The 10,353-nt window shown below is 35.5% G+C and overlaps 1 protein-coding gene across 4 annotated transcripts; it reads right to left on the reverse strand.

The window, feature by feature from the left end:
• Positions 1–403: 403 nt before the first annotated feature.
• LOC117905927 (transcription factor bHLH110) lies at positions 404–5,325 on the reverse strand. Of its 4 annotated transcripts, none has more exons than XM_034818809.1 (7): positions 4,523–5,325; positions 3,311–3,989; positions 2,561–2,686; positions 2,381–2,446; positions 1,979–2,038; positions 994–1,062; positions 404–865 (listed from the first exon to the last, which is right to left on the reverse strand). In XM_034818809.1, the coding sequence occupies exons 1-7, from the start codon at positions 4,654–4,656 to the stop codon at positions 713–715; spliced, it is 1,287 nt and encodes a 428-aa protein (XP_034674700.1). In that variant the 5' UTR covers positions 4,657–5,325; the 3' UTR covers positions 404–712. The 4 variants fall into 4 exon arrangements, with proteins under 4 accessions (XP_034674700.1, XP_034674702.1, XP_034674699.1 ...); XM_034818811.1 differs by having other exon boundaries at positions 1,003–1,062; positions 4,523–5,322; XM_034818808.1 differs by having other exon boundaries at positions 1,973–2,038; positions 4,523–5,320.
• Between the last annotated feature and the right edge of the window lie 5,028 nt (positions 5,326–10,353).

Consider the following 10,353-nt stretch of genomic DNA (forward strand, 5'->3'; position numbering starts at 1 on the left):
TCCTACGGGAAACTCCATTTTTCAAGGCGCTTGTGATTTTAAGGATAAGAAGCCCGTGAAGCTGCAAATACCGGCCGGAAAGTCAGGGTTGATAAATAATAAGTTAATAACTGTCTCTCATGGTCCATCAAAAAGAGCAAGTAAAGACGCGGCACCAATTTCAATTTTCGAATGTTCAAAATTTTATGTAATACAAGATTCGAAGCTCACCAACTCGTTTACGTATTGGATTGCGACATGCAGTTGTTGGACAGTCATTCACGTATTATCCACCTACTCTCTGGATAGTGACCAGACGAAGGCGTCGACCAACCGTACCGGAAAGTTCAAATCCCAAGTCTGGCCTTCTCACGAGACCCGGCCCAGTTTTTCTCTTTCTAATTATTCATATCACTTCAGAGTTGTAGGAAAATTAATTAGAAAACAATTTCTAGGAGTGATACAACATTGCAATTAATTAACAGAAGAAGAGAGGAAGAGGGTAAATCAAGATGGCGTCCAGTAAGATAAGAAAATCATACATAGATCTTTAATGGATCAAAGGTGGTCCATCCTGGAGTGCTATTTTTTTTACAGGATGACCAAAATTGCTCCATTAGAACATGCTAACGGCTCCTAATCAATATGGGTGGCGGGCTTAAAAGAGTAAGAGCACTGCAGTAGTGTCTTCCCACCCTGCCCTACCTATCAATGTACTAGCTTATAATACAGATTACGTTCCTCCGCCGAAGCTTGGGGGTGGCCAAACGCCTCCACCCCCGCAATCAGTGGTTACGTAGGACATGCATGACAAGGGCACTAGACACAGCCCTCGGCTTCGGAGATCTCGCCTTGGCTCCTCGCTTCCCTCCCCGTCCGCTGAACCCTGTCATCATTCTCACCAATGTTGTTAGCTAGAACAAACCATCTCCCATCTCCCACCTCCCACCTCCCACCTCCCATTTTTCTGAAATGTAAGACAATTGGGTACAAGGTCAATGCTAGTGAGATTACTTTTCTTACCCCTTGCATACTTATACTGCTCTTGTTGCGTGATGACTTCATGTAAGGAACGCTTAGTGTCTGCACAATATAAATCCAAAAAGCTCAGCACACATCCATGAATGGGAACGCATCAACAATTACTTGCACCTGTTATTTGATCTTGTGCTTTTGAAATGACTCATGATTCAGTAGTGCTCATCTATTTTTGAAATCAAACTTCTTATCCCAACTCCAAAATTTTTGGTTTGCTAGTATTTCATTATTTTGTGACACCCAAGAATCTCAATTATAATTTCCAAGCACACAACTGTTACTGTCATAAAACCATTCATAAATAATTAAGGTGCCTCATACTACTATGCTATCAGGTCATTGTTTTATCATGGCCCACTTAACAACGCAACTATGCTTCGGGGTCTATGAAAATTAGGTGGGTTTTTTAAATGAAATTATTTTTACTCAAAACTCATCTTATTACCCTACTGGAACCCTTTATTAAAGCGAGACTAGCAAGTCAATCACCAAGTCTTGACGTACAATTAGAGAATGTACTTGAATGAAAAATTTGAGCCTGGTATCAGTCCAACTCATGGGCGGGGTCTGGTGATGATCAAGGTTGGAATGGGTTGGGGAAGGGTGGAGTCAACTTGAAGAACCAGAGAAAAATAAAAGTGAATGTACGCACGTACCATGGTAAAAGTAAAATACAATATAGAAGTGTAGACAAGGGAAACAAGCAGCTGAGCCCTAATGTATGTCTTTTTCTGTGTCAACAGGATCCTAAAAGAAACCATAGTGGAAGCCTACGACTATGAGCACAATATTCAGAGTCAGTGGCCAAATTTGACCAGAGGTCTCTGCGGATTTTTTATTTATTTATTGATATTAATATATTATAATAAGGTTGTGCGCTATGGGTCAGAACTGATCACGAGACAGTTAGATAAAAAATCAAGATTGAAGAAAGAATGTTGGGAAGGGAACGTACCTCGACCTGGTTTTGAAGGAATTTGATATATCCAATAGCCTCCATTAGTACAGATGCCGTGTCAGTCTGCAATATTCTCACCCCCCACATGCAAAAAATAGCCGTCATTCCCATTTTATATTCGTTAAATAAATATATCATATATATCTTTTTGGTCTAAACACTCGATATTGCAACATCCTCAAATCCTACGGTTGGAGATGCAAGTGTTCCAAAGTGTCCAGACTCCAGAGTAGGTCAAATAATCAAACGAACCCTATTCTTCAAAAGGCATTTATGATGGTTCCTTGGCCTCTTTTATGTGAGTCACTCGTCCACATATATGGATACATGTTTGGGGTGCAGCAGCATTCTTAGCCCTAACTCACTAGATAATTAACACACAATGACGGGGCGTAAAAACACTACCTTGCCAAATGGTGCCACCAGCTGCTGGAGAGCTGCAATTCTATCTCCTAATTTCTCTTTTCTAACCTGGTTGAATGCCAAATCCACACAAAAATATATCATCTCAGCTTCAACACCTGGCCATCATGATAAAACACTATTGCTTTACCTACATGAATCGATTAATTTTTGGGCATGTACCTTAATGGGCGGGCATGAAGCGCGTGACTCCAACCGCGATTTCTTGGGTGTTGCTTGAGTTGCTTTTGGCTCCAAAAAACTGCTGGGTCTCTTTACTTCTGCAACTCCATTGGTGAAGGGTGATATCTTTAAAATGAAAAGAGTAAAGTTCAGTTGAATGATCATGGAAATCTCATCGAAGTCAATCACTGAATTTCTGGGGGAGAAAAAAAGAGAGATGCATGTGTGTATAAAGCTGTGGGTTATCCTTATGAAGCAAAAAGAGGAGGTTTTTCTTTTGGTGGTATAAGTTTATAAAAAACCATTTCTATAAAAGGGTATTAACTTTGCTATTTTTTACTAAAAATATATGTAAGAACTTTTGGGCAAATCGCATCATGTACGCCATTTGTCTTTAGAATTCACTTCAATAGATGTATAATGCAGCCTATGCATTTTAGTTAAAATGCATAGGCTGAACTTGTATACAAATAACACAAATATACTGAACAGTGAACTCATTCAGGGAAGGAAGGTAAAGAATCCAATGTTGTTGTCTTCAGAGAACCTATACTAAGTAAATTCATTAGAGCAGCTGATCCAGACACTTAAAATAATGACAATGGAGTAACAACAATTATAGGTTTTTTTTACTAGTGGTGGTGGTTATTATGGCCTAGCATGGCTATAGAAACAGTCAGTACTCTACAAGAAAGAAGGGACAGGGAAAGTAAAAAATGAGGAAGTAGAAGAAGAATAGATAGTACTCACTTTACTAGAGCTATTTGATGGCCTGTTAGTTGATTGCTGCAAGTGATCAAGACCAAAAGAAAGACTATCTTTGAATAGGCCAAGATTATTGTGCGAGGGCTGGCTAAAAGTCCCACTAAATCTTGCAGAAGTTAATAGATCCAAAGCCTGCAAGTTCATGTCCAAGGAGCTAGAAATTGTGGAAGAAGGTTGACTCAAGTTTGAAATATTTATGGTAGGAAAAATCTGGCTGAAATGCCCTCTGCTAGGTATGGCTACACCTCCAAAACCAGTGTTACAGCTTTGAGCATTGGCGTAAAATTCTCCAGCTGAAAGTTGAAGCCCATTTATTTGACAACCAGAAGAAAAGGACTTGAGCAAAAGCTTCTCACTCAGATCATTCAAGTCTTTACTTTTTATGTAGCTTGTGGGAGGTAAATGGAGATCTTCAACAGCACTTGAGGAGCTGTTTATCATTTCAGTGAATTTGGGGAAAGATTCTGAGAGCTCTTCCTTAATCTTTGGATGCAGGTCGTGGGCTGACTGACTGGTGAAACTCCCTGCATTACTAGCCCAGTGAAAGCCTAAGTCTTGAACCACGGAACTGTTCAGTGGATGGAGTATACTGTCATTTTTCTGCCTTGATTCCCTTGGGTTGAAGAGAATCCCATTAAAATTTGGGTTGAAGCTACCGGTATTCCTGCGTTACAAGTAGCACCAGGCATTTAGATTAATCTTCGGAAAGTAAACTTTATCATTAAAGAAGCAAAATCAAAGAAAATACACAAAGCCCTAATGAAGTGCATGGAAGAATGAAATAATTAAATAGACAACCCTAAACTTGAGTGATTATAAGGTTGTTTTTGAATACCTCCGGAATAAGGTACTAGAATCACAGGAATTTTGTTATTAATTAAAACACTTCATACATTTAACAAGAACCTAACAAGAAAGTTTCAGGTTCTGGGCATTTTCTGATTGATGCACATCAAATCACCAAAGAAAAGTTTAAGAAAACAAGAGAGATTCCAAATTCTAAAGATTATTCATGATGGTACTGTAAATAGCCAATAAAAAAAAAAAAAAAAAAGAATAATCTGCCTTTAAGCCTAAAAATTAGAACAAGTATAAATCTAAGGTACAAGACATATGTATTGGCTTGAAAGAGAGAGATAGATAGATAGATAGATAGAGAGAGAGAGATGAGGAGGAGGAGGATATGATGAAACTTACAAAATGATGTTAGGGGTCCAACCATGGTTGGAAGGTGCAGGTGCATAACAAGATGGGTTAGCAGCCAATAAAGGAGAAGACACAACCAGCTGGTCTTGGAGCTGATGTTGGTGATGCCGATTTGCAGACTCCATAATGATATTTTTAAAGGCTTGAAAATCCCAAGATGCGTAATTAAAATTTTAAGTGAGCTCCGCTCCAGGAATCTCTCTCACTCTATTCAAAGAAACAGTTCAGGTGATACCCACATCCTACCTTGCTTTTAGCCACTTTTCTGAGTTTCCTCTTTACTCTTTCAACTCTCTTCTTAAAGTAACCTTGAAAAGAAAGAAAGATAGAGAGCTTGAATAACCCATCTTCAAACTCTTCTCTCTCTCTCACCCCAACCTTTTTTCTTTTTTCTTTCAGCAAAACTTTTTGCAGCTTCACAATATAAGATTCAAAATCATCTGTATATCTTCCTTTCCATACATCTCTCAATTCTTTTCCTTTCTCTTTTTTTTTTCTTCTCCTTCCTTTTCTCAATATGTGCCTCTCTCTCACTCACTCACTCTGAGCTATGCTTTTTGCACTCTCAGCTGCAATTACAGGGAGATGATTATACTTCCCTTATGCCATGATTACCATACCTGCCTTCGATCCCAAGGCTTTCAACAAAGTTCTCTGAAGAGAAATGATAGCTACCATGCTCGCTGCCTCTTTCTCTCTCTTACCCACATGTCCAAAGGCCCCCCTTATATGCTCTCTCTCTCTGATCCCCTTAGTCCCAGTCTTATTATATGGGGTTGGCTCGCTGTCAATTCTCTAAACCAAACAGTTTTAACATGGATTATTCCCTCTCCAGTGTATTACATTTATTAATCTTAATGTTATTCTCATATATCCTACCTTTTCAAGTACAAACTATTCTAATCCTATGTCTGAGAAGAAAAGTAGTCATCCCCGAACCATACTCATCAAACAAAACCAAAACCAATGCATATATACTTAGAATTTTCAGAACACCAGTGACCGGCCCCATTATCAATATTATCAAAACATTTCCCTTTTATTTTTCTTTTTCTTCTTAAACAATTATATCTAGTTTGAGGTTTTTTAAAAAAGAAGGGTGATAATTGAGTGCATGATAATGCCAGCAAATCATACAAAGGGACACAATTGTCATTTTAGCAAGTAACGTGTGTCGTTTTGACAAAACCACCCCCACTTTATATTGTGTGGGTGGTATGCTACAGGGCTCCCATACATGGGCCTCCATCCGGGCGTATGCTGCTGTTAAGCATCTCTAATTATCAGCCCAATGGATAAAAAGTGAAAAAGCAAAAGCGCTCTCGGTTTCAGATGGATTCTACTCTGGGTATTCTAGTCATTTTGCAGCATCCACATCGTCACCCTGGTTGAATTGGGGCATGATTGTTGACTTAATTACGAAGCTATGATAAACTTATGAAATTGGAAAAATGTTGATTATTGGATAGATTTGTTGATCAAAGATTAAGATTTGATCTTGATGTTGGTGATGATAAGGGTAGGGGTGAAAGGTTTTCACAATGATATGGGAATGAATAAAGAGTACAAGAAACACAAGAAAAAAGTTAAAAACTCATAATTAAAAAAGATGGGGACCAGTGAAAAAGGCAAAATATTTTTGTGAAAATTACAACTGTGAACGCCCACGCCATGTATATTATAAATTTATAATAATGATGTTGATATGACATCACCCTTCTCTAAGGATGAGGTAATATCAAAGGTGTTTGGCATCTCTCCGCTCCTCTGACCAACCATCTCAGGCGCCCTCTCACACCATCCCCACCAGTCTGCCAAACAATCATCCAACTTTGGAATTTAAAGAGAGAAAAATAATGCGTAAAATCTTGGAAAATTATCTCAGGCAAACGTACAGAGACGCGTGTCAATAAGAATCAGCTGTTTTATACAGGCTTTTTCTTCTTTGTTTTTTCTCTTTTGAATTGGATTTATATGTATGGTAGGGTAGCTCAACTGCATGTATTTTCCTTTCGGTTGTTGCAGAGGTAGAAAAGTTTTGCAGTATATTCAGGCCACATGCAAGGTCCAGTGATGGATACGCGTAGGGATGACTGCGGTCGGGTTGGGATGGCTCCAATAATGTAAACCTATTCTCGGATAGAAGTGTTGAAACAAATTTGAACTCGGAAAAATGATTTCTTTTTCCATTCTTTTATTTACGGAAATGAAGTATTTGAGACATTTTTACCCTTTTTTTTTAATCCTTTTAAAAACATTATTTTTCTTTCATTTCTTGTCAATATTCCTCCCATACTAATAAGACCTCCTTTTTAAGTCAATTTCAAACCTTAAAAGCAAAGAACAATGGAATGAAGATTAAAATCTTACCCATTTCAAAAATCAAAAAACAAAGTTTTTTTCGTATTTTTTGTCTAAGATTCTTCTCATCCTTCATTTTTCGCTTTGTTATTGATTAGGGTTTGTTGTAGTTTCATATCAACTTTGATAATGTTGAAGATGAGATTGAATAAAAAGTTGTCAAGGGTTAAATCTCTAAATTTTAGTTGATGTTAAAATTCTCTTGAAATTTTTTTATTTTTGACATGTTTTTTTTAATAAACCCTTGGATCACACTTAACTATTTGAAGAATTAGGACTTCAACCTTAATACCTCATCATTTTATAAATGAAATTTAGCTATATTACGTTCATATAAACATTTTTATTAAAAACCTTAATACCTCGGTTAAGTTTTTTTTTAAATGAAACTTAATTCTAGTATAATTTTAAGTGATCATTATGGTTAAAAACTTAACTCTAGTTAAATTCTTTATAAATGAATCTAACCATTGTATATTATGAAAACCTTTTCTTAATTTACTTTAAGTTTATGAGCCATAATATCTTGAATGAGCAAAAAATAAATAAATAAATATGTGATTTAATTTGTTATATATTTCTCTCAACTTTTTATTTCTTTATTTTATAGTTGCAATAATGGTGAGAACATGATTAATTAATGAGAAAAACATCATTTAAGAAGCAATGAAACTGAGTTAAAAGACAATTGAAAAAAAGAGAGAAAGTTTTAGTATGGAGAAATTAAGTTAAATATAAAGTTATGTTGGTCTTTTGGACTGTTAAAGATATAAATGAGTAAAAAGATTAACGTGGATAAAGGGAAATGGGAGGGGGAAAAAATGCTTTTAGTGGGAAATAAAACATAAAGATAAACTTATCTAAATGTGATCAAATTTTAACAAAATCAATGAAAAAGTCATTTTTGCAATTTGGGGAGTAATTTTAACCATCTAAAATAACCCAAAATATAAATGGGGGAAGGAGGAGAGAGAGGATAGGTATGAAAAATTCTCTGCCTTATTATTTTTAACTAAATTAAATATGTTTTATAAATAAATAAATAATACTAGTTTTTTAAAGTTTATTATTTTTTGAGAAATAAATTTTTATTATTTTATATATATTAAAAATAAGAAAATAAAAAATTAAATTAAATTATTTTTTATTTAACTATATATATGATTAAGATGGGTGGAAAAAAGATAACATCATAATATGCTTTAAACCTGTCTTGGATTAAAAAAAAAAAAAATTCTCAAATCCATCTTAAATTTATTTATTTATATTTCAAATTCGTTCTGTTAGGGACAAAGAGGAACGGGAATTGAAAATCACATTTTAATACTCTCACTAAAAAGTAGACACCTTGTGGGATTAATAAATAAGATAAATAAATAAACTATGATAAAGTTTCACAAACACTTGACTTCCCATTAAACAAAACTCTTATAGGATTAGGACTTACAACGTGTATCATGCTTTCTAACATCTTTTTTTTTTTTTTTTCTTGTAGCCTCCTTGGGATTTACAAAAGTTTAATAATTAAGGAAATAAAATAGCCTTTTTTGAGCTTAATAATTTGAGAAGATAACAATATGATGTGATTAGACAGAGGTGATCTCCATCTAAATAAGACTCTAATATCATGTTGAATATTGAGCTTTTAGGAAAATTAGTTGTATCATGAATCCGGCCATTAAGGGTGAGTTGAGATTAAGAAAGAAAAAGGATCTCATTGTCCCTCTAGGAAAAGAGATCCAAGAAATTTATATATTATGAGTTTGGATTCAAAACACTCATTATGATGCTTTAGAGAAAGAACAGTAGTGTTCTCAGGCAATTTTCTCAATCATATATAATCCTAGTGGCCAGCAGCAACAACACTCTTTAACCCTAGCTATATATTATTGTGACATACACCTGTAACAACACCTTTCTTCACCACCTTTATCATTTTTCTATTTCCAGTCTCCTCCATCCCTCCTCAGAGCGCGTACCCTGCACAAACTGCAAGTGCCGCTCGTCCATCAACCATCTGTCTGCATAAAAGACTCAGCTTGAAAGAAGATGATGAGAAGGCTCTCTTTACTTCTTAGTTGCATTTTGGTTTGTTTGTTTGCTAGCTAGCTAGCTAGCTAGCCAGAGAAAAAGAGAGATTAATAACAAGATTAATGCGTATGATTAAGCTGTGACTGATTCCATGAAACAAGGATTATAATTTATAATTTTGATATCATCAGCCCCCACAAAAGTTCACATCGGACGAAAAGTTGATGGGAGAATGTGAGAGATGATGGATCAGAGTATGGGCAAGCTTCACTTTGCTTTTAGCCCTTTCTCCTTTTACCCCGATCCACCAGCATGCCCACTTAATAATTTTTATTTATTTATTTTGGTTTTTTTTAAAAATAAAAATAAATAAAGAAGCTTTTTTCCTTTCCATTGAGGCATTGAGAGCTTCCCTTCCTTTTTCCATTCTTTCTCACTTTTTTTTTTAAATATTTCCTTGTCTCACTATCTTCCAAGATTTATTTCACAAAGGCTGTTTCCATGTCGGATTTTGCAATTTATTTATTTATTTTTAAATCCTCCTCTCACTTTGATGATCTGTCCAGCTGAAAGATTCTTCCAAAGAGACTAAAGCTGGGTGGTTTGATTATTCAGCAAGATCGAAACCCAAATCCATTTCCTTACTAATAATTCACCCATCATCGTAACTGGTATTTAAATATGATTAAATAAATTATTAACTATAGCAGTCAGAAAAGGGCAGCAGAGAAAAGCAAAAATGCAAGAATCTACTTCAGAAATGTAAATATCGAAGACCAACCCTCGAATGAAAACATAATTTCGTACATGGGTTTAAGATAATTGAAGCAACCAGTTGGTTTTGGACCCACAAAGAGCTCATTATTGGGGACCCCTTTTCCCCCAATGTGAGACCCCTTTCCTTCAAAAGGCCATTGAATATTAAAGTTCTACAAAGTGATTGATTAAAAAGGGTGTATGACTTTGATTTGAAAACAACAAGCAGCCCCTTATATTAAGGTTTTTTAAAACCTTATCTTATACATAATTTGATGTAGAAACCATTCAAATAACATCAGATCAAGAAAAAGGACAAGGGCTACATAGGACACAGCACAACATGGTCCCTAACCCTAACCCTAACCCTAAACCTAACCCTAATCCTAACACAAATACTGATTCTTCTTGAATGTATTATTCCTAAACCTCTTATAAAACAACTCCTCCTATCACCCCTTTAAAGCCAATTTGCCATCATTGGTGACTTTAAGGGGGGTCCATCACCATCATCAGACTCAATCAACCTACTTTTTTAAGGGGAAAACAGTCAACTCCATGGTCAAAAACACTAATCACTGCTACTAATTAATTATAAATACACACTATTGCTATATAGTATTCATATTATATTATCATTCTTAATTATATTTGAGTACTTTACTGATTAATTA

The sequence above is a fragment of the Vitis riparia genome, chromosome 18, assembly GCF_004353265.1.
Source record: "Vitis riparia cultivar Riparia Gloire de Montpellier isolate 1030 chromosome 18, EGFV_Vit.rip_1.0, whole genome shotgun sequence".
Taxonomy (NCBI): Eukaryota; Viridiplantae; Streptophyta; class Magnoliopsida; order Vitales; family Vitaceae; genus Vitis; species Vitis riparia.